Source organism: Struthio camelus, chromosome 4 (genome assembly GCF_040807025.1).
Source record: "Struthio camelus isolate bStrCam1 chromosome 4, bStrCam1.hap1, whole genome shotgun sequence".
In the NCBI taxonomy this organism is placed as follows: Eukaryota; Metazoa; Chordata; class Aves; order Struthioniformes; family Struthionidae; genus Struthio; species Struthio camelus.
In genome coordinates, this window is record NC_090945.1 from 77,478,826 (window position 1) to 77,502,700 (window position 23,875).

The following is a 23,875-nucleotide window of genomic DNA, read 5'->3' on the forward strand; positions in this document are numbered from 1 at the left end:
CTTTTAATGTTTTCTCCTTCGCAAATTTATCTCTGTAGTCTTTCTATCTTGTTAATTCCTTCCCTCCCTTCCTCCTCCCCTTTGATGTTTCTGCTGTGGTCTTCATCTGCTTCCCAGCAGATTTCTCTTAGCCCTTATTGCATGATAAAGCAATGGGCCAATTAGCCCACAAACAAAGTTTTCTCTCCACTCCCTGTGCAAATCCCTGAAGCACAGACAGACAGTGCTTTAGGATATTTCAATTTGCTGCTGCAAGCAGAGCTAATGGAGCAGTGTAGCCGGCAGAAGGACCATGACCTAAAACGCCTGCTGGTGCAGTGCTACTGCCCTGCTTCCAGCATGTCTTCAGGATAATGCTAGGAGTTTAATTTATATAACTCACTGTACTCATCATCATATTGAAGCTTTATACCCTCATGAGACTGCTCTTCAGAGAACATTTCCAAAACCTGTTCTATAAAAAGCCTGATGACTCAATCATTAATATATGTAAGTTAGAAAGGCTGCTCCCATGGTTGAGTGAGATGGGGCTCGTGAAGGGACCTAGAAATGGAATTGGGGGTGTCGAGGCAATTGCTGTTGGTGCTTGCATGGTGTGAGGGAGACTTGAGTCACTCAGAGCTTTGTCCTTCATGCAAGGGTGCTGAGCACTTCAGCTCTAACCCAGGATTGCATTTAAACCTTCATTTCTAAGCAAGTGCATAATCTCAGAATGAAGCTTCTGTTTTTGTAGTCAGCGTAAGGATTTTTTTCAGTCACAACCACAGTCAAAGTCACGGGGCTAGTGGCCCCACAGTTTTGCGTTCTGAATCGTATTTCCCCTCTGCATCAGTGTGTGGTTTTGGGCAAGGCATTTCTTTCCTGATTTCTCCCCTCCACATGCACAAATAGACTGACTTACCAACCGTAGCTGCGTGATGAGGATTAAAGCAGTTAATGTTTGCACAGCATTTGGGATGTTAAAAGCTGTTACATAACGAAGTGTTACTATTTGGGGGTGTACTGCAGTGCAGCTGATCTTGATGCGAGTAAATTGGATGTTAGGAGGGCACTAAAACCCAGAAGCAATACGGCGCAGTGCAGGTCTCATAAGCCTGTTGACCTGCCTTACTGTTGTTGAGTCACTGTATGGGAGAAAATGTGCCCTTTAGCTCACTCTGCTGATGCACTGATGTTAAGGGGTGGTGAATCAGCTGACACAAGGTAAAAGAGAATTCCTTTAATTTGGAAAACAGTCTGTAGAGAGGCATATACTGTTTCTATACATTAAGTACCAGTGAGATAGGGTTTTTTTGTATTATGCAATCATTAAAGATTGCAAATGAATTCATCTGGCAGTAAAGTAATTCTGTAACCATAAACTATGGGCTACATGATTATTATGGCTGTGTAAGATCACTGTTTATCAAAATACTTTGGCTGTCTCTGATATGTCTATTTTTACCTTTTCTTTTTCTTTTAATTTAGCGGTGGAGACAAGTCCATAGGAGGCTAACCCCCCCCCCCCCCACACACGCTTTTTCAGCATTGCACCTCAAGGGCAACAACGGAAAAAAATAAACAAACAAAACCCAAATGGCAAACACCTGCTGACAAGAAAGCTTCTTTCTGCTGATGAGTTCCATATTCTCTGTGATAGGGTTACTTTTGCTTATAATGCATCAGCACTAATCATGAATGTCGGGAAAGGAGTGATTATGGTACTAGCTGCTCCAGAATTTTCAGCTCATAATAGAGCTTGTACAGAAAGGGACTGTGTTGTGTGGCTTTTCTCAAAGTGTTAAAATTAATATCCACATTAAAATGAAGGTTACTATGTTCAGTCAGTTGGTAAATCATAGGCACCAAAGCAGGCAGCTTACCAAACTGCTGCTGCCAGCTCTGTGTTCGTATGGAAGGGAGACCTGATGGCAGGGAGCTTGCATAACTTCCTAAATTCTGCTGTCTTTAAAATTAGCGAGAATCGAGGGGAAGACTAAATCCCTGAAAACAAAATCAAAGCTGCGTAGTCTAATGGCAAGTTATCTTTGCTGGTTTGGTTATTTTCTGTGGAATACATGTGACCTCCCAAAGGGCCTCCTGCATGGAGAACGTGGAGATGCTCCAGGGTCAGCAAGCTTGCCGTGATTTCACATCAGAGATTCTTGTGAAAGTGATACGAAGTGTGCAAAATCCACATCAGAAACTGATACGATGAGTAGGTTACACCAGACAAATTACATGTAGTACCCAGGGAGGTTACATAGAGAAGAAGAGAAAACAAAAAAGAAGGTTTCTTGGTTTTATTACTATTAATGCTTAGACTTACCCTGGTAGTCCTGCATCTTCCTACTATGATAGGAAAGGATGTCTTTTAAGGAGGATTTTGTAGTCCCCTGTCCCCTTACAACACTTTCTAATTGAACTGCAATTCAGTTCTGACTTTCTAACTCTACTGTTCCTGGGGTTGAGGTGAAGGACTGCTGTATGCAGTCTCCTTTTTTCTACCACATAGGTCATTTCTCTACACACAGACTTTAGTTTTGGTTGTTCTCCCTACAGCTGTGACGTTATCTGACCAGCTCATTCATTAAAGGAAAGATTACTTACTGTCTTTCCTAGTTGAATTCCCAAAATAGTTTAGAGGAGCTCCTAAGAGTTGTATCAAAATTTGAAATTCTTATCAATTCTTCTTTACCTGTCTGCTTTTTGAACATTTTCTGCATTGAATTGTATATCCTTTTTAAGCTGATAAGTGTTGCAATATGACAAACACATGAAAACTGGTCACAGTTACATTTAACAGAGGAATGCAGTGGAAATTATGTGGATTTTTCATCTAATTATCTTCAATAATTGTTCGTTCTTTTTGCCAGTAGCTGCTGTGCACTCCATCTCTGTATTAAGTGCACCGTATATTTTTCTGTTTGAAAGTATGCTTTTTGAGGCAGGGATTTTGCTTCTCAGGTTTATGAATCAGCAGTCACATGTTGCATACTGTAAATAATATTTGCAGAGAAGCTACACATGGGGAACTTGGGTAAATATATCCAGCAGTTCATGTTCCCTTGTGTGCGTAGGTTCTTTCTGGATAGAAGCTGGCTTGCCCTTGATTAGATTTTTATGAACTTAGTTAAGCAATCAACTGCGGCATTTCTGCATTTCTCATAATTTTAGACTCTCTGAGGTCATGTGGACCTCTCACTAGTAGAGGCAGTTCAAGAGAAGTAGTGAGTCTAATACATTATGATTTGTAGAAAACAAATCATTTCACTGCTTTGCTTTTAGGAGAGGTTGCAGAGCTCACAGGAGAAACAACCTGTTAAAACATGCTGGTTAAGGATAATGGTAGCGTTTTTTCTCTGCTAATTTTTGTACACTTGGTTTTGCATTTTTGCTTTATTTGCTGGTAGGGCAGACTTCCAGTAAGAACACTGATAGTTTAGCAGAGGGAAATTGGGTCCTGAGTTTATCATCTATAGAATTGCTTGCCTAATTGTAGAAAAAACAGTCAGCCTTTCTGTAGCAAAGGCTTAACAGGTTAGAAATGATGTGAGCGCTAAGCTTGTTTTGATGGTTGATTGGACTGTCAAAAACACTTGTGTTCTAGCTCTATGTAGTAGTCTCTTGTCTTCATACTTTATTTTGCTTGTCTACTTTTCCTTGCCACTTTCATTTGCGGAGGGTATTTTCCATTTCAGCTCCAAAACTGTCATGCGCTCTTTCAGTTTAATCACCTGCTGTGCTCTGCCCCAAAGGTGGCTGCCTCTCAGTGAAATGGGGAGTGATCCCACTTAGTCTTTCTTAAACTTACCTAGTTGCATGTTCACAAAGCACCTTGAGAAACTTAGATGAAAGCTGCTGCTATTATATTTTATTCTCCCTACTCCCTGGAGGATCTTGTAATCACATGTTTATTTTTATTCCTTTTTGATGTGTGTTCCCTTTTGTTGCTATGTTTCTGACAGATCCTCCTGACTGGGTTCCAGATGAAGTCTGTAGCTACTGCACTGCATGCAAGGCTCCTTTCACAGTCATTCGCAGGAAACACCACTGTAGGAGCTGTGGCAAGGTAATGACCCAGTTAAATGTGTGACAAAACATCAGCCAAAGAGAACCGCAAATCCATGCATATCACAGGAACTCAGCTGCACAGCAAAAGGCATGCTCTTGACCAGGATTTTCAAAAGTGGCTAGTGTTTTTGTATGTCTTCGTTGTCAACTGTTCAGCTGACGTTTAGAAGGGAAGGGGAGGGTCTCAGATTTTATACAGTAGTAGACATTTGTCTTCTGAAAAATCAGAGTTCCCTGTTGAGGTCTTAGAATGAGCGCTCTAAATCAGCAGTCACTCTGGACTACATCTCTAAGCTTTAATGAACTTCACAGTCGGTGCTGTGCACAGCCAGTGCTGTGAGGGGTGATCCACTGTTCAGCTGCATGAACAGCGTGTCCCTTTGCTTTCTTTCTAAGCCTTTACAGTATGACGGTAGTGTATAGGGCTGCTGCTTTGCAAGTTTGCGGGGGAGGAGGAGGCAGTGAGGGAGAATAAAGTAGTCATGAGCTTTGGAGAGCCAGAAATCTGCAGTGCCACTTCACTTGCTTTCTTGCTTGCTGGTCAAAAATCAGGAAGGTAGAGAAATTGTTTCATTGACTTTAATAGTAGACTCGCATGAGTAAGAACTTTGGGGATACTCACAGATGTTGCCCATGGCTTTCCCTAAGGTCAGTACTGCTTACCTTCTCTGGAGGAGCCACCTTCCCCCTTGACCTATACAGAGAGATTGGTCTGCTTTGGCTGATGTTAGCGCTTGCTAAGCGTAGTCAGATTAGTCATTGGACTGTGGATTGCCTGTGGAGGGATTTTAGTTGATAGGCTCTGAAAGGTGGTGTTCCCAGTACACGAGAGCACGGTGCATACAGTCTCTGCCCTTTCTTGCAATAGGTTTTGTCTCATCGAGTTCTTTAAGGAGTTAAAGTGAATCTCCCTCTTGTTTTTCAGATCTTCTGCTCCCGCTGTTCCTCTCACTCTGCTCCATTACCTCGTTATGGTCAGATGAAGCCTGTCCGTGTTTGCACTCACTGTTACATGTTCCACGTCACTCCTTTCTATAGTGACAAAGCTGGTATCTGACATATTAAACTAGTGATGTGTCTACTGGAGTCTTACACGGACTAATGTATTTGACCTAAGCCAAGAATTAAATTGAAAGAGGGACCCTGTGAGGGCATGTAGGCTTTGACATCCATTATTATAAATTTTGTACAGACAGTTTTTATTGCGTTTTATTACGCTGCTAAAGGGAAGTATGAAGCGTCTGTAGCTCTAAAGTTACAGTACAGTCTTCCATAAATTTATAACATTAATGTTATGATGCCATATGCCGAACAAATGCACTGCGTGGAAAGAGATAGGGCTTAGAGAACCAAACAAGCATTGCTGCTTATCTTACACGCTAAGAACAGAGTAGCTGGTTAACTAGTTTATCACAGCAAATCAGTTCCAAGGCTAGGACACTTCTGTGCTCACTACAATTCTAGCATGGCTGTGGATGTCAGCTCTCTCCCTCCAGTTGCGGTTTAGCTTTCCCATTACTGGGTTTTTGCTACCTATGCTAGGATTAATTAAAGCAAAAATATTTCAAAACATATTCAGTATTTATGAAGGCAAATTTTTTGTTTGAATCATGTAGGGAGAACGGGAGGTCCTGAAGCAGTATGTTTCTGTTGCCGTTCCTTTACTGAGCTGAGCAATAACTCCAAGTTGTCTTCTAAAAATGGAACTTTATAAGTTCTAATTCCATATTTTGGGATTTTGAAATTATTTATAACCTGCATCACTTAAGCCGAATCCTATTAATAAAAGTATAACACAGATTGATTTCTATAGCAACAACTAAAACTTAACAAAACAAACTTCATTGGAAATGGTTACCAAATGAATGATTTACTGTTAAAATACGTATTTTTGAAAGAGTTTAGCAGCAAAATTCAGTAGATGTAACAAATGATTTATCCCACACTGAATTTTTTAAATGATTTTTAGAAGGCAAGTATATAATGATGTAATACATTCAAAAGGTCCTACAGAGAATGGTCAAGCAGAGAAGGGTTCTTCTTGTCCACCTTTGGCAGAGTAACTGTAAAATATTGCATACTATTACTTCACTCATGCTAACACCTCAGAAAACATTTGTATTTATTTGAAGCACCAGGGATTAATTTTTATTTCCACTTGGAGAGGAAAGAAATAAGATTCACGTGGATTCATGCTATGATCTTGAACAAACCATTTACAGTAAGAGCTCCATGAGCACTGAGATTTCAAAGACATTTGGACATGCTCTGAGTTAGCCACATTAAAAGCAAGATACTATGTGCTGTGGTTACAGAGGAAATGAGATCAAGAGCTCTTTGCTGTATCCCCTTTCCTGACTTGCGGTGTTAGACAGCATGTTTCAAACAGATAAATACGAAGAAAAGGTGAGGAAGTTGTTTGCGGTATCGTACTCAAGAAAGGTTGTCATTCAAAATGATAAAGCAAAACTGGCCAGTGTTGTTTTTTTCTGTGGACATTCCCTTTGTTATGTGCTTTTATATTCAGTGTTAATGAGCCATATAAGGGTATAACAGTTTGTTGGCACTACTGTCATTTTGAATCAGATGAAACAGCTTCACGTAGTTTATGTGTACTGCACAAGCCTTATGATGCTGTTTGTAGACAATTTCAGCTAGAAAATGTTATCCTCACCTTATTTATATTTTTGTTGTTGTTTTCCCAGATTTTTTTCTCATGGAGTCCTTGAGTTGGACTGTCAGGTTCACTAGAACTTGAAAAGGCGTGGGGTGGGTGTGCAGTGGGAGGTGGGTAGTGTGGTGCAAGCAATGATACTTATTCAGGCTTAAATCTCAGGCTTCACATTGCAATGATTATTGCAGTTTTATTTTTAGAAAAACAACAAATATAATGCTTCTTTTATAGGATAAAAAATACAACAAACTTCAATTGTGAAATAAATATGCACAAAAAGTTGCTTCTGTGAAAAAAGAATCTTATTTAATGGACTGAATATTTATTCAAGCTTGTTTTTATTTTGTAAATGCTGTAATTCAGAATCATTTCCATAAATATGATATTTAAAGATCTCAGACACTATAGTTTCTTATGTAAATACAGACTCTTATTTCTCTTACTGAAAAGCACAATGACTATATCGATAGTAATATACATTTGCCTCAAGGAAGACTTTCATCTTGTAATCTCTTCAAATAATTAAAATGTCAGGACTTTCTACTTCCATGTGCTGGATTTCTCTTTCATTTCTGGTCTGTTTACGCACAGTGACAGCTGACATCCTGTCAAAGAAACTGGCCTTAATTCTGTCTCGCTTTGCCCAGTTTGCAAATAACATTAAAGATATGAGTTAAAACTTGAAAATGGAAGTCGCCCTTACACACAGGGGTGGCAAATCAAAGCCTGAGTGATAACCTGTCACTTAAGATTTAACATGCTTTGTGCTATCCCTTGCCCCTGGCTTAAACTCTCCCTTCCCCAGAGATCTTGTGTCAATGGCCGCTTCACACACAGGGCATATTTGATCTGCCTGTATCAAATCAGAATAATTTATTCTGTGAGTGAGGCAAATCTGCAGGGAGAATAATGATCCTTGGATCTCCCTGAACAGTTACTCTTATGAAGCATACGTGCCCAGTACTGATTTGTTACGCTTGTTGTATGAGATGTAACTGATGCAATTGTTGTGGGTTTTCAGAGCATTTTTTTCCGGACCATTTAGTGTATGTCTTTGGGAGGCCATTCCACTAAAGAAAAAAAAAAAAGTCATAGCCCTGTGACATTAGGACTTCAGCTATTTATGGATGAATATTACTCCCTTAAGGTGTTTACATTGTAAATGAACAGTAGAGTTTTGTCCTAAGGGGATTTTTTAAATGAAATTCGCAGTGCTTGGGGGTTTGTCAGAAGTGGGGAGGAAAAGGGATCTCTTGTTTTCTCCAAATTCCCTATTGGTTCCTCCATTCCTTGTGGGGGTGCGACAAGGGAGCCAAGATGGGATCGAAAGGTAAGCACATTGCCAAAGGTGGCAGTAATTCACCTGGTGTTGGACTTAACTGCATGACGGGTTCCCCCGAATCAAGGCTGTTTTCAGAAAAAGCTTACAATAATTTATAAAACGCTCCCTTCTAATCACACAGTGCTTCCTGCTCCCTCAAGGTTTGTAAAGTGAGGCTGGGTATCAGGGCTCCCTCTGCAGCGAAGGGAACTTCAATAAAAGATCTCTCTGCCTTCAGAGAATACTCCTAACCAAGAAGGCTCAAAAATACTTAAATTAGGTCATGCAGCAGCTCTGGGAGGAGGAACGGGATGAAAGTGATGGGCAAGGGAAATGGCCCGAGGGTGCCTGTTATCAGAATCGAAGAGGGAGGGAGAAAAGCTGTGCAGGTGCACGTGTGTGCGGTTATGCCAGCAAACCGGGGGGGGGGGGGGGGGGGAGACAAAAGGTGGGCTGGAGAAGTGGCTGACGTGGAAGACTTGAGTGTAGGGAGGATTCAAATACGGCCACATCACGACCGTTCCAGGGAGCTGGAGGAAAATGCCGGCATTCAGTGTCTCGTCCCCAGATGAACTCGCTGTCAGTTTGAAGAAAGTCAAAGATGCCGGGTCTGCATCCTCGGGTTACCCTGGCAACCCTGCGCTGACGCCGCGCGCCAAGACTGCCGCACTCCCTGCCTGCGCCCAGGCGCCGAGCCTCCTGCCTTCTGCCTCGTCAGAGGGGCTCTGACTGCCTGAGCATCTCTATTTGTAGCGATGAAGATGTATGCTGCCGAGTCAAACGCTTACAAGGAACTCTTATTTTTCCGATAATAACGTTTGACTGAATTATGCTTTATTTGTTGTGCCTATACTGGGAAGGCTTTGCTCTGTGGGCATCTTTTTGAGCACTTTGGAGGGTCCGCCAGGTATTTCCCCTTCCCGTCTTCCAACCCTTTCCCCAGGTTTCTGTTTCTGCTGTGGAAACTGGGCGTCTAACTAATCCGAGGTATGCATCTAACTAGTGGTGCAGCCTCCTTGGGTGCCCTGCAGCTGGTGAAATATTCAAAGCAATATTATGCAATTTGAGGAGCTTTCATCCCTGTTGCTTCCTGATCTTTCCCCTCAAGTTCCCAGGCACAGGGTCGTTTCGAACCTTCATTTTGTGTCATTGTACCTGCAAGCACATCCTGCTGCACACGTCCATCCTGGCTGCCTGAGCTGCCACAGTTTTTGCACTAGATACATAAAAGGCTGCAATATTCCTATAGTTTGGAGAGGACAAAGAAAGGATCCTAAATCCCAGGGTTTAATACCTACTAGCAAATGCTAGATATGATGAAGGCTGTAGTTTTCATTTAGCTGTCTTCAGTATTAAACCAAATAAATGGCAAAATATTAGGCCCAAACAATGAAAGGGAGAAGACTTGTTACAGCAAATCCAAAAGTTTGAAGATAATATTTTAATGAAATAATCTCTTTCAATCTAAACTGTAACTGCATGTGCTGGGATGCTGGGGCCATACTTACGCAGAAAGCAAACCAGGTAACTAGTCTTTCATGAACTCGTTTCTTGCTTTTACTAAACATGAGGGCTCTGAAGTCCAAAGCCTGGGCACAGATTTTCCCTTGTGTTCCACCAAGTGGATTGAGTTGATTTGCCATTTTCTGCTTTCCTTCCCCCTGCAAGGGGCAGCCACCTACGAGGGGTCCAACTGAGCTTGTCTGCAAAACAGATGGAAAAATTCTGAGTATGAAGAGGTGTAACCAACAGTGGAGGCCTCCAGGCCTCCTGTCCGCTACTTTGGACACTTCTGAGCAGCAGCAGCAGTGGTTAGCTATGCACCACCATGGTATAAGACCGTTTTAAAAGGGGCCATTGCTGATGCCCAGTTCCTGAAGAATGCTCCGTCTGCTCTTTCTCAGGAGCATCAGGCGTTGCCGCAGCGCGGGATATAAAGGTCCACTGTGCGTGGGGACCACAGGGCCAGTCAGCTTGACTAATACAGAGGTTTTGTTTTCTGAAGATAACCATGAATGCCAAGCATTCATACCACCTGAGCATGCACTAAACCCGTGTCTTACTCAAGAAAATGGTTTGTGAATTTTTGCAGTTTTACATAGTTCTTCACAAAGCAAAAAACCACTGTTGTCATTGCCTTGATTCTTTTATGCTCTGAGTTAATAATAAAAATGGAATACAGCTGTAGTAGAGAGGGTGCTTGAGGAGACTACCTTCTAGGTAGTATTTTCAACAGTGCCCAGCTTTGGTTTTTTACCTGTAGTTAGGCTGTGGTCTTGATGGGCTTGGGAGAAGCACGGGGGAAGACACTGAGAAGAAATAGTCCTGAATAGCACTTATACGGATAGCTTCTGGGTGATGGCATCGCAGAAGACATACTGAAAGTGTCCCATCTTTTTCAAAAGACTTGTCTGAAAGCAACTCTCAAGTGCCTTGGCCTCTTGCCCCCTTTTGGAGAAAGTTGCCCATAAGGCTTTGGGGGCTGTGAGTGTGGGCTCCGCTTTTGGCTGCTTTAGACTGAGATGCTCTGACGTCATGAGAAGTCGTATCAGCAGTGTTTAAGAGCAGTGAGATTGTCCTGACTTTACTAGCAAATGGCTTGTGCTATCAAATCTTCATTTGCATTTGTGGAGCGACTATGATTGAATTTTGAGGCACTCAATAATTGTTTTTTTCTAGCTAAGGCCATTAGTGATTGTTGTTTCATTAGCAATTTTCCTGTTCATTATGCAGCAGTAAAGTGCTCTGTTTTTGTTGTTTTTTAAATTCATCTCACTTTTTTTGGCTTGTCTGAAAAGCTGGAAATTAGTGGATGAAGCTATGAAAGGGAAAAAACTTGCTTGTGCAAGCTCATAAATAGATTTAAAAAGGAACTGCCTTGTGATTCCTTGACCCTCAAACGTGGGGAAGTAGAGCAGAAAAAAGTAGAAACTGAGCAGTTCAAAAGTGCAGAATGCTGATTTCTGAACTGTCTGATTTCGTCTAGGACTCTTCCTTCTCGTGGCTGCTGAAAAGGCTAACCTGAATAGGTGATCTCCAGGTGAAATGTTCTCTTTAGCGGGGAATAAAAATGAAAGGTTTTAGCCAGTCGCTGTACATCCTCCCTCTAGAAATAACTCTTCCATAATTTTAAACAATAATGGAGGAAGTCTGCTACAGTTCCCATGTGAAGAAGCTCCATTCAAATAAGAAAATTCAGCTGTTTTGATTCAAGTCTGTTGGAATAGAATATAAAGCTGTCACACCTTCACTTCACGAACCAATTACACAGCCTGTGATTCTTGCATTTTGGGGATTTTGTTCTCCAAACAAGGCTGATAACCTATCTTGAAGCAAAGCAGGAAAATGCTAGTGCAGCTGTACTCCTGAAAGAAGGGTTTTTTGGTCGCATTTGGTCTTTGCATTCTGATTGCCATGTTCTTTTTTCTTTTTCCTTTTTGAAAAAATCAAATCTCAGGAGGAAAGCAAGGTGTTGTGTTACCTAAGACATAGTGTATTTCTGAGCAGGTTAGAGGAACATCCACTTAAGCAGAGCCCAGTGTATGCTAACTGTATACTTCCACCTAACATTAACAGAAATATTAGTCCTTGGCAGATGGAGGAGGATAGAGGGAGGCTGTTGTCTTTTTGCTTGTTGATTTTATTTTTAATTTTTTTCTGCTTTTTTATTGCAGGAAGAAATGCAAAAAGAAAGTGTTTGCGTTTTTAAAATCTTAATTCCTATTCATGCAACAAATAACTCTCATAATATTGTGTAACTGCATAGTGTAAATAAATACTGATCATCAAATAATGTTAGTTTGGTTTTAAAGTAAAGAGAAAAATCATTAATTGCAAATCAAGCATTTATGAAAGCACTTCCTCTGAGTGTAAACAGCTCAGAAAGACATCCAAGAATACCAGTGCAGTGTGATAAAACGCTATCTGTCTGGCATGCCGTTTCTGGAGGCTTTCCAGTGCCCTCCAAAGGTTCTGATGTTGTCATGTTGTTATTTGCCAGAGGAAACTGGTTCTTGCCAAATCATATCTTCATTGCTGCTCTGTATGCTGCTGGGATCCAGTGCCTGATGGCTCTGTACATCGTGAGCCCATTCGGGAGGGTTTTTGTTTGCGTTCTTTATAAAATGGCTTCAGCATCTGGCAAAATAGAAGATGTAACTGAATGGAGAAAGGTGTTGAGCTAGCGTACTGCTAAAGGCGTTATTTCTGCCATGCATTTCACTGCCAGGGAAAAGCTGTGGAAATGACGAAAGGATTGGAAAGTGCACCTTATACGGAAATCCTCCGGGGATGCCATCTATTGAGTCAAAGAGAATCATCCTGTTGTATCAAAGAGAAGGTTAATTGAATGTGCAATTGGCTACACCGTGGCTATCCGCACTGCATGCACAGATCTGATAACGAGGGCTCTTCCGTCTTGCTGACAGAGATCTAATAGCAACCAATGGCCAAAAGTTGAACTTACTTGAACAAATTCATGTGAGCAGTAAGAAGATAATTCTTGTGTGGATAATTAGCTGTTAAAACAATGAACTAAAAGTTGTGGTGAGCTCTCCATTTCTCTAGTTCATTACAACGTTTTAGCTCAACACTGGAGGGTTTTGTGAATGCACAGTGGTGCAGCCACGTCTATTGAAACTAAAGCAGAAGTCTTTGATGCTTGCTGGTCTGTATTACGCAGGTGCTCAGTGAGGATGTTCATGAAGGTCTCCAAAACTTATGAATCGGTTCAGGAACGGCCAATGCTGGTGATTCCTCTGCAGCACGCAGCCTAGCGGGCGAGGACTGTGCTGTCCTGTGCTCCAGCAGGCGTTCCCTGGGGATACCTGCGGCACAAGCAAAGCCAGTCCAGCGCTTACCATCTCCCCATTTCACCCTGGAGTTATTCCTAGGCAGGGGCACCACAACAAAGAAGGAAGCAAGGGAAAAATATGCTACCATTTTGGTAAGGGAAAGGAAAGAATCCACAGCCACAGAAACCTCCCCGTGTGATGGATCACCTAAAGGAAGTGCTTTGTGGTTCGCCAGCTGTGCTTGGTGGGTCTCTTGTCCTCGCAAGCTGGCTGTCATTTCTTTAATCTGCTGCGAGTATTAGAATCAGGATGAAAAGTGTGACTCTGGCAAATGACTAAGTGGTCCCATTGCACTCCAAAGAGCTTCTGTAGGTAGTGTGGCATGCACAGGAAACTAAGCAGTGATTAGGTATGTAAAATCATTGCTTTTGCATATTCAGCCTTTAACTAAAGAAGAATTTTTGCAACTTTGTTTCCCTTCGTAATTACTAGACATGGCTCCACTGGTCAACTGAGCTAATTCTTATACCTGGGGGCACATGACAGTTGCGTGATGGATGAAGTGGGCTGGAAATTGGGAAGCTGGAGTTCTGTCCTGCTCCTCTTGCAAATTTTAGGCAAGTTAATTTGGGATTAAGGCAAAGCCCTTGCGGTGACTTCCAAGGACACTGTATCTGATGCCAAATCTTTCTTGTGCCTCAGTTCCCCAGCAGGGAGGATAATTCTGTTTGTCTAAGGAACTGGGCATGGATAGTAGTGGCTGGCTCTGCACAAACATCGCTGTGATGTACAACACAGGATGTAATTACATATTGTACACAGAAGGGATTTATTTGTATTTGCTCACAACAGAGTGTGTCAGCCCTCAAGGACTGGACTTGGGGTCCTGTAGCTTTCTCCTGCCTGGATGTGGGGAGCGGGCTTCTGGCCCACAGGGCCGTTCCCTCCGAGCCCCACAGACAAGGCTGCTTCCTTCAGAGACTGTCAGGCTGAAGGGACTGTTCTGCATATTTGTTTGAGCTTTGCAGGAGAACTGTTGCAATATTGCACCTATAGTGGAGTCCATAGGATACTGTATAGTAGTAATTCCTTCCTCAACCCTGCAAATTGCATAGTGCCTCTTATCTTACCACGGTAACCATGGTACCAGCATGCTAACACACCAATACGCAGATCCTAATTATTCACTGTTGTAGATACGTTATCTTCATCCTACGGAAGAGGCATTGGAGAGTGAACTTATTAAAAGACTTAGGAACACAAGACTGGATTGTCCTCTCCTGCTATCTCAAACAACCTTGAATAATCCCTTTCATAAATCAACTGTGCCTCATCCTAGAAGTAAGTAAAGTTTTCCTTATCGTACTTCAACTTTAATCTTCTCAGTAGACTGAAAGTCTTGGAGATGCCAAAGTCTCCAGACTGTGATGTTTTAACTGCACTTTGAAGCTTAACCTTGAATCTCTCAGTCAGTCCTTTGTGTTTTTCTTGCATGTCAGACCTTTTGCTCTGTGCCAGTCACCCGGGCCCTTGTCTAGGAGACACGTCTAGTGGGAAGAAGAGAGCTTGTAGGAAAGGTCTATGTTGCTCTAAAAGTGCCATGTTCTGCCAGATAAGTTGAGGCCGGTGGTGGCTTTGGGCTCCAGCTCAAAAATCACAGCTTCTCCTCTTCGCTGTCACCTGAGAGTGATCAGGACATTGTAGGTTCCCTTTCCCTTTGCAGATTGGTCTCATCCCAAAAGCAGTCTCTAGCCTTCATTTGGTTTGTTAAAACTTTCCAGTCCTGGTGGACACTTCAAGCACAGGCACTCAGTGGTCAGGGTTGACCTCGGAAGATTAAATTCTTCCCTCATCTCCAGCACTTCTACCTGGGTCTCAGAACAGCTCTGTCTGACTTCATGGGGGCTGCTCAGCACATGAGGGTGTTGAACGGTAGCTCTCCGGTGTGATTTCAGCATGCATAAAGCAGGGGAGGAAATCTAAAATTTGTTCCCAGTGACGGAGCTGGGGGAGCAGAACAGCGATGCAGGGCTGGAGCGCGTCTGTAACGGCTGCTTTGGAGTAGCTGCAGCCTCGAGGCTGATGTTTGTTTCTCTGCATTAAGCTGAGTAAAAACCTGCCTGAGTTATTGTCTTCTCTAGCTAAATACAGCGGAGACTGATTTGTTTGTTTTGCTTAGATGGTAATGAAGCAGTTAATTGCATTTGGTAATGGCTGACTTTGCCTGTCTGGGCAGAGAAACATCTTAGATATTTGTCCCGCAGATCCTGTGTTGTGTAAGCACATTGGAAAGATGCCTCCCGTTTCCCAGGCTTTTCTGCTTCCTCAGTTCCCTTGTCGGTTTGTTTTTTTTTCCAAACATATGTTTTATCTCCTCATTTCACCAGCCCTCTGTGCTAAAACGCTGAGGTTGTCTGTAGCGATGCGCAGCGCGAGAGGCATCTGTGCCAGCACAGATCCCTTCTGGGGGCTCCCGGGCGCCGGAGCTGCTCCGTGCTCGGGTGGCTCCGTCCCTGCGGGGCCGGGCGGCTGTGTTGTCTAGACACAGCCTATCAGGTGCTGGAGTGTGTGATTCCCACTGCGATTCCTCGCTGTCCTCAGGTTTTACAGGTGCACGGAGGTCTCTTCTGCGCTGCCCTGCCAGCTCACGCTGATCACACCATGCTGAGAGGTTTCCCCTGCCCTCCCACCGTCCCGGACACCCTCTGACCTCTGGCCCTGGCTGTGATGGGCCTGTCTTTTTGCCAAATTATATTTTCCCCTCCTTTACCGGGCCAGAAGCCTGGGGCAGGGCAAAGGCAACTCTTCTACAGACGACTCCGCTTTACCTGCAGCCACAGTTCTGCGTTTCGGCTACGCACAGACGATTTCTGATCAAGTGCTTGAACGCTACACAGAAGGTGGTTGCTTGGGGTGTACTGAGTCCTTCCGTTCTCTGCTTGACTCTCGTGCAGGTGTGTCAAAGTGTCCATGCTCCAACACAAGGCGCAGCGTGGGACAAAGCCAGGCATTTCAGTTCTCTCGGGGCTTTCCCGTCTCCTAGTGCTCGATGAACCCTATCCCCCCGCTTTATTTTATTTTTTTTGTGATCGCCCTGTGTGCCTGGAGCGCGGTCACTGGCTGCGTGCTGCTGGCAGGGCTTGACCGTGGCCCTGTGTTATATAAGGGGTCACGGCATCCTCTCACCAGCCTTCATCCCCACCTGGCTGTTTGTACCAGAGCCTGGCGACTGCGGCGTTTGCCGTCGAGCGCTAGCCCCTCCGAGGCCGCCGCTCCCTGCTGCTGCCGCCGCCGTGTGAAATCCTGGCTCTCGGCAGGGCTCCGGTGCGCTGGTGCGGCGCTGCTCGGCTGAGGAGCTCAATACAGTTTTCTGAAAACCCAACGGTGCTGCGGCACCCGGGTCGGGTAACGCAGCCATCGTAATTTCCCTTCCTAGCCTCCCTCGGGCGAAACGCAGCAGCCCCTCTCCCGCCAGCACCTTCGCACCTCCCCGGCCGGGTCGCCCTGTCCCGGGGGGCTGGGAGCCCTCTAGCTTGAAATGGCCGGTTTGTCCCTGCTGCGGGTTATAAAGCCTCTGAACTGCAGCGGGTATTTTGCATTGCAGCTGAGGCAGCCGCAGGTTTGGTGTGACACCGTGTGGCAGCCCCGCGCAGTGCCGGACCGCCGAAGGCGCTGCGAGCCAAGAGCTTGGACACGGCGCGGGCATCTCGGCGCCACTTGGCAGCCTTGTCCCGGCGCAGGGGCTGAGGCCGGGACAGCGTGCCCGCCTCCGGCAGCATCCCCGGGAGAGCAGGCAACCGCAGAGCCCTCGCGAACAGGCCTGGAGCTGTGCGGCAGGTGGGCTGCAGTGGGCACGTACCGACCGTCCCTCCATGCTCCCTTGGGAGACAGAAAATGACAGGGAGGAGTAAATCCAGGCAGACGTTACAGCTCACCGGCTTGACCAGCGGCAGCAGTTCAGCTGCAATCTCTATGAAGAGTTTGATTTTGTGACCAGTATTCCTTTCCCCTCGTCCATGGGGATAGCAACGATAGATAGGGTAAACGTTTCCTGAACATCCAAAGGAACTCGGCTTTCAGGGAGCTACCGAGGCCCCGTTAACCTGCATCCTTAACAAGATCCTCCTCCTTTTTTTTTTTTTTTTTTTTTTTTTTTCTGTAAATTCACGTGCCAGGGCTGAATTGGTCTCCCCTAAATAGTAACGTCTTGTTTAGCCACAGGCCTGTTAATGCCCAGATGTGGTCTTGCTCAGATATCCTAGCCCTTAGCTGGATCTTTTCAGAAAGGCCCTGAATCATCTGAGCCCAGGTAGAGGCAAGCAGATTTCCCTCCATGGTCTGAATTTCTGGACCTCCTGTCCTCTGAGCGGGTTGTGGCATTTAGCAGGGGAAACTGCAGAAGTGTCCCGTTAGCTGTGCAGTTCCCCGTGGAATTGCACCTAGAGCTGGTGAGGAGGGATATTTTAGTGTTTTCCCAGTCACAAAATGTTTTGAAATGGAAGTCAGCAGTCGAGGTTGTTCAGCCAAGACTCGGTGCCTGAGGTATTTGCTCTTAGGTTTTGAATTTTCATGGTCTGTCCGTGTGGTTTCGAGCTGGGCTGTAAGCACAAACTGGTGGCATGTGGGACTCTGTGTTATCTTCTTGCCAGCTGTGTTAGGAGGAAGGGAGAAGCTTTGCAATTCACTTTGTTAAAGGTGGTAGCTGCCATGCCCATGTGGTGTGATGGGGCAGCCTGCTGAAGGAAGATTACTAAACGATTCTGTCACCGAAAGTACAAGAGTGGCTTGTGAACACCTGCTCCGAGAGAAGAGGACAGAAGGCAGGTTTTGGAAATGAGCGTGCGGAACGGGACGGCCTGGACTGGTATCTCTTGCTGAGCTGTGATAGTTCAGAAAAGAACCAAGCTCTGAACGTTTTGTGGTTCAGTCCTTTCAAGATTCATGTCTAGCCTTGACGAGTGCAGAACAAGGATGAATGTTTCCTATGCTCTCCTTGCTGGGGCTGACACTTAAAAACATCACTTGGAGTGGAGGAAAGAGAAAGCCCTGACATAACGTGGCTGCCCTGCCATGAACAGTTGATCTGGTCCTTTTTTTTCCTTATGGTTCCCTGCTCGTTTCTCCTACTCCGCTTGCCAGTGGTCTGCCTTATGGCTTTTAGTTAACAGGTAGAGGGAGCAATAGGGAAACACGTTCCTCTTGGGTGAAGTGGGGGGCTTCCAAGGCCCCAGTGAAATGGAGGTGGCCACGCTGATGTAGACTGGACGCAGAACCTACCATCCCGGGGCATCTCTGCACGCGATGTTCATGAAGGTCTTGGTGTTGCTTCTTGAGCAAAAACACGTGTGAGGAAGGTACTAATGAACCTCAGTGTGAGATTTGAGACCCACCCAGTGCAAACATCAACACACTGCCGTGTGATGCTGATAGACCAGAAGGACAAGACTTCTTGGAAGAATGACGTTATGAGGACTCCCATGCTGTTTGTTTGTTAATTTGCACCGAGAAACATTCACAAAAATTTTTTGTCCACCTAGCCCAGAACTTCCCGCTGTCATTGAATCTGCCAAGCAGAGCACTGCTCAGCGTCTGCTCCAGAAGCGTCTGTGCCACAAGACACAACATTTGGGACCAAAGCGTGTACCATGAAAACCTGGTGAGCAGCTGAAATGGGAGATGGAGCCAGACTGCTCAGCAGGGCTCCAGTTCCGACACACCCGTGATTAAATACCTCAGTTCTTCCTTCCCCTCCACTTGGAAATCTCACCGTTAACTTGACTTAAGGCCTTCCATTGGGTTTGCAAACTTGGATAAAATCTTTTCTTTCAGAGATGAATTTTACTTACCAAGAAGGTTTTAATAACTCACCGTGAAATTTATAGTGCTTTAATTTAAACCACACGTGGGAAAGTGGAGTCGTAACAGTTTAATCCAATTGAACCCTGAGCGATCCGTTCCATCGCATTCAGACCGACAGTTCACACTGCAAGTGAAATTCCTCTGTGGCGTGGCTGGCAGTGGCTCTCGCATCAGGTCTGTGTCATTTCCTAAACACAGAAGGCAGAGTTGGCCATCTACAGCCCCCTGACCGCATCAGACGACTTCTTTTTCCTGCTGGACTCTGCTAGTGAAACAACAAGGACCTGACCCAGCTTGGAGCTAGGGTGTACCCCTAGGAGGAGGCTGAGATAAGCCTTGTTTGGTCTGTTATGTGTTCCTGTCTATGTTTGAAGAATATATATCCTTTTCATGTCCCTGTAACGTGCTTCCTTCTCCCCACCATCCCATCACAAGAACAAGGCAGATACCACAGGTGAGCACACAGTCAATGCCCCTCTTTTGGGAAGCCGTCTACTGGGGATCTCCCTGATATCCTCCACAGAGAAGAGGTGGGAAGGTCATATAGCTAAGTAAATGCTGTGGATCATAAAAAATATTGAGCTACATTACAACACGAAGAAGAGAGCTGAGCTGCTTCTGGGCAGTGCTAAAGGCTTAATGATGTTTAAAGAGTTCAAGTGTCCCCGGCAGCCAGCACAGCAGACAAGTCTCTGTCGTTTATTAAGCAAAGCAGCACAAGCTAAGCTCTGGCCTGCACGTTGCCATCACATCGCTGCATAATGATTTCCTGTTTCTGGGGGCTCCTGTTTGGATGGTAGGGGCTGTGGTAAGGCCTCAGAGCTCGCTATAGCCAGCAGGGGTGGAAACTGTGTTATGGCATAAAACTCACGGGCTGCCTTACTCTGCTCACAGCTGTGGTAGCCATTGTATGCTCCCAAACGTGATGCCCAGGAGATCACCACTACTGGTGTTGGATCTCTAGAAAAATCTAGCATTAAAGTATTATAGCTTTTGACTTCTCAGCCATCCAAGATCAGGGAGAGTCAGCTGTGTCATGGTTCCCAGCCAGTCCTGGCACTGGGTTATCTAATGCACTGGTGCTAAGCCAAGCTGGGCAAGCCCAGATATATTGCGTTCCCATGCCTCTTTGGGGTTTTGTTGTCTTACTTGTACACTTTTGTGCTCACCTAGGCAGCTCTGCTGGAAAATCAGAAGCTGCTCCGCTATTGAAATGGACACTTGCAGTTGTGTCTCAAGGGAACTAAAGCAACGGTTTTGCTGACGTGTTACTTGTCTCATCTCCAAAGAATGATGGTCAAATCCTTTGGATCACAGAAATGCAGCGGTTACAACCCAAGATTAATTGGGTAATTACACAGGTAAGTGTTCAAATTTTATTTCCATTGACCTTCTTTGTCTTTTGCAGCGAAGTCATTTTTATATCAACACTGCACCAGCGTGGAGATTTAAAGACCAAATGTATATTTGTAGAACAAGTGGGACATATAAGTGGCAAAAGCCTATTGAGCAGGGGTGTGAAAAATTGCTAGGGTGTGGATTCTGCAGCCCCATGGAGGATCCGTTGACTGCACAGAGGTGTGTTAGAGGCTTAAACCTGGGAAGGTGAATTCCTCGCCTGGTGTCCAGCTAAGGCAAGCAAAGTCAACGCTATGCACATGACACACTCCTAAGACACCTTTATATGGTTGCATAAATCCACGGCAGTCTTGGTAGTTCTGTTAACAAGAACTACACTGTTTAGCCTCCTGTTGCAGCCCATAGCAAGCTATGCCTGTTGGAAATGAGTGGATCTGATGATTTACTGGGATGGCCAGGTGGAGAATATAAATCCAGGCTGAATCTGTCATGGCTGACTTAAAGCTTGGAGAACTGCATGAGTGGCCATGCTGTTTCTGATTAGCGTTTAGCTGAACTAACAGTGCCCATATTTGCTGTGTTTGTGGCAACTGTCCTTTGTTCTGCCTGTCTTGGAGATAACCCGGAGAAAAGTGGGCAGATGGCAAATTCTACTTTTCAATTGACATTTTTTCCCTTTCCCGAGGGCTTGTGCATTCAATAGAAGATATCAAATAGCTTGCTTTGGTGAGATCTGCTTCTTTGTTTGCTATTTTTATGGAGATAGGTAACTTGTAGGCCAAATATTATCTAGAGATGTTAAATGTGGTGCAGCCAGACCAGAAATTGATTTCATGTCATATCTCCTGTGAGATCATTTCCCAAGCAGGTTGATTGCTGCTTGTGCAGCTGAAGTTTAAAACTTTGGGTGATGGAAAAAAAAGCCCACATTCCCTTCCAGCTTGCCAAGTATGCCAAGCTCCTTGGCTGACTCGCCAAGGCAGAGGTTTCCAGAGTGACTAATGCCTGAGCATGCATTGATTTCTGCTTGTCTAATGGAGCTGTCTTAGAAAGTCTCCCGTTTCCAGATGGGGTGAGGTGCTTGCCTTTTGAAAATCAGATCCATCTATTGTGCATTGAGTTGGCTGCCCTAAAAAAAGATCTGGTAACCTTGAGAGCTGGTAAATGTGTCAGCAGTAGGCTCCAGGCTGCCATTAGCCAGGCAAAGTGTTGAACCAAGTACTAAAACTGCCCTCATGTACTCCTGTCTTTCGCTGCTGACACGAGCAGGGCTTGAATTGCAAACTAGACAGTTTAGAGGCCTGTATCTCACATAGCTTGTTAATACACTCCCTAAAATGGAGTTTCCTTCAATATTTTTCCATAAGTGTAATGTTTGCTCTCCTGTTGCCACCTTTCTGCTCTTGACAAAAACACAAAATTTCAGTTAGGACTGGCCATTCAATGAAGCATTAAGTTGTTTTGATCAATAGCCAGATGTCAGCTCCAGTACACCTGAGCAGAGCAGACCAAAGGCATGAATCCTAGGGCTTTGGGGAAAACAAGAGCACAGCAACATTATATTCTCATCTTGGCCATAACTGTTTATTCCTGACTCAGTATCAGGAAAAATATATGTAAATTGATTCAACCTCTTTTGACACAGAATTGAGTACTAAGCACCCAGCTGAAAACAGTTTCACATCTGATCCAGGCTGAGATCTTGAACTGATGCGGAGCTTGGGAAAGCTGAGGTTTGCATCTTAAAATGCAACATGTAAATCCACTGCACAAAATAAATTACTTCCCCTGAAGAGCACCCAGTAGGTGAGAGAAGACATCAGTTTGGCCTATTTTTGCCTTTCCTTGTATCCCCCTTGATTAGTCTCTGAAATAAACCTTCTGAGTGAGCAGCAGCGGAGGCATGCAGTTTCCCTGCTCCTCGGTGACACCCATCAGCACACAGGAGACACGTCTCATCCCCTCCGGGCATTTGGATCCCATCCAAATGTTGGGCTGCTTTGTGCTTCGGACCTGGCGAGCGCTGTCCAGGAGCACTTGCCAGGAGGTAGGTGGCTTTCCAGCCTCTCGTGGGGACACGTGTCCCGCTCTCTCCTTGAAAGGGTGGTCAGCGGGGCCAGGGGCTGCTCCTTGTTTAACTCTGTGCTGGGGGCTCCAGGATGTCCTCGGAGCATCCGCGGCACCTCGGCCCCCAAACAGAGGACTATCTCCCTGCGAAAGGGAAACAACTGAAATCCAAAGAAAGGGGATTTCCACTCCTCCTCCAGATTCACAGCCAGCCTTGCAACTTGCTCTTGTTTGAACTTCTGTGTCAAGACATTTAAGGGTGTTTTAACAAGAATTTTGCCTGTGTGGGGACAGCAGGGATTGCTGGATACAGTCTTTGTGTAAGATGTAAAAGGCATCCAAGTGGCCCTCATAAATATGAACATGCTTGCCTGATCAAACCAAGTAGTAGTTTGTGGTCTGGGTGTGCTACCCTGGCTACACATGCATCTCTCATCAAGGCTGCTTTTTGTTAGCAATCAAAGTCGAGTGTCAGGCAATGGAGAAGGGAGAGAGCATTACGTTTTTAAGCAGCAGACTTCAGAGACTGCATTCTCAAATTTTCTGCTATTTAAAATGTTTCCCTAGGGTTTTACCACGCATAAATGAAATGATAATTACAATATTTTAATCCAATTAGCTCCTTTCATGATCTGGCAGGTGCAAATTGGAGATGGATCAAACTTACTCTTACTGTGAATTATGCCTGGAGCCTCCTTAAAGCCACTGTCTGGCCTTGTGTGTACATGCTGTACAACTTGTGTTATGGGGGGAGTGCAGTGAGTTCCTAAATTATGTATAGCGTATGAATTATTGCTGAAATGCATCGCTAAGACTCCACTCATCAAATATATCCAGCTCCTTGAGAGCAGCATGGGAAAAACAAAAAATTTGCCCATGGCATGGGCAAGGTTTTCATTTGTATGGATTTAAATCATGTGTGTCACTGACAAAGTCACAGGTCACCCAGAGTTAACTTCATACATGTCCCTAGATCTTGAAGGAAATGTATTTTGCAAGCTTTCATCTGATTAGCATGGAAATTACACTGGGACTTTGCTTTAAAATGGGGGCAAAGTTGAAAAAAGATCTTGATTTGTTATTTTAAAAAAGAAGTCTTTGAAGGCCAGTGCAGCTGCCCTTCCTCAGGCAAATCTCCAATTTACTTATGAGAGAGCATTCCCTGTTCCTCCCTCCCATAAAAATCAGGAGCAGCAAACCCACACTGTGTCAGCAAAACTCAAGAGGACATCTCCATAGCTAGATTAACTAATTGTGACTGGGTACCAGCCCAGAGAGGACAATTTCACATATCCATGCTTGTTTTTCTATCACCTCTGCATACAGCTCATCTAAAAATTCTGGAAAGTTATTGGGTGAAATCCTAGATGCGCCACAGTCCTTGTCCAGAAGAGCCTTTCAGCTAAGCCTCTCACTCAGGTGGATGGGACCAAAATGGAGAGGTCTAGGAGAGGTTTTAGGAGAGGTCCGAGCTGTTGGGGCTTGGGCAGCTGCAGGATGGGCACTTCTGTGCCCAGGGAAAAGGAGGGCTTGGGAGGGAAGGAGACTTTCAGGTCCGTTCCTGCCCTGGAGGGCCTGAGGGAAGGCAGTGGAGAGGAGGAGGAGGAGGGATCACTGGTCCTAGGTGTAACGGGAAAGGGCACCTGGAGGCTTTCTAGGTGCATGTGCAATGTTTATGGAAAAAATACCCCATCAGTGATCTCTGCCGCATGAAAGCTCACTGCAAGCAGAGCAGCTGGCCAAAAGGGG

At 44.9% G+C, this 23,875-nt stretch overlaps 1 protein-coding gene across 6 annotated transcripts in view; it reads left to right on the forward strand.

The window, feature by feature from the left end:
• Nucleotides 1-7,270, forward strand: part of ZFYVE28 (zinc finger FYVE-type containing 28) — a 170,685-nt gene extending 163,415 nt beyond the window's left edge. For all 6 annotated transcript variants that reach the window (XM_068943548.1, XM_068943546.1, XM_068943547.1 and 3 more), the window contains 2 exons: nt 3,948-4,051; nt 4,979-7,270. In XM_068943548.1, the coding sequence (XP_068799649.1) occupies nt 3,948-4,051; nt 4,979-5,110 (236 nt within the window). In that variant the 3' untranslated portion in view covers nt 5,111-7,270. The remainder of the gene's footprint in view (nt 1-3,947; nt 4,052-4,978) is intronic.
• Nucleotides 7,271-23,875: the final 16,605 nt, after the last annotated feature.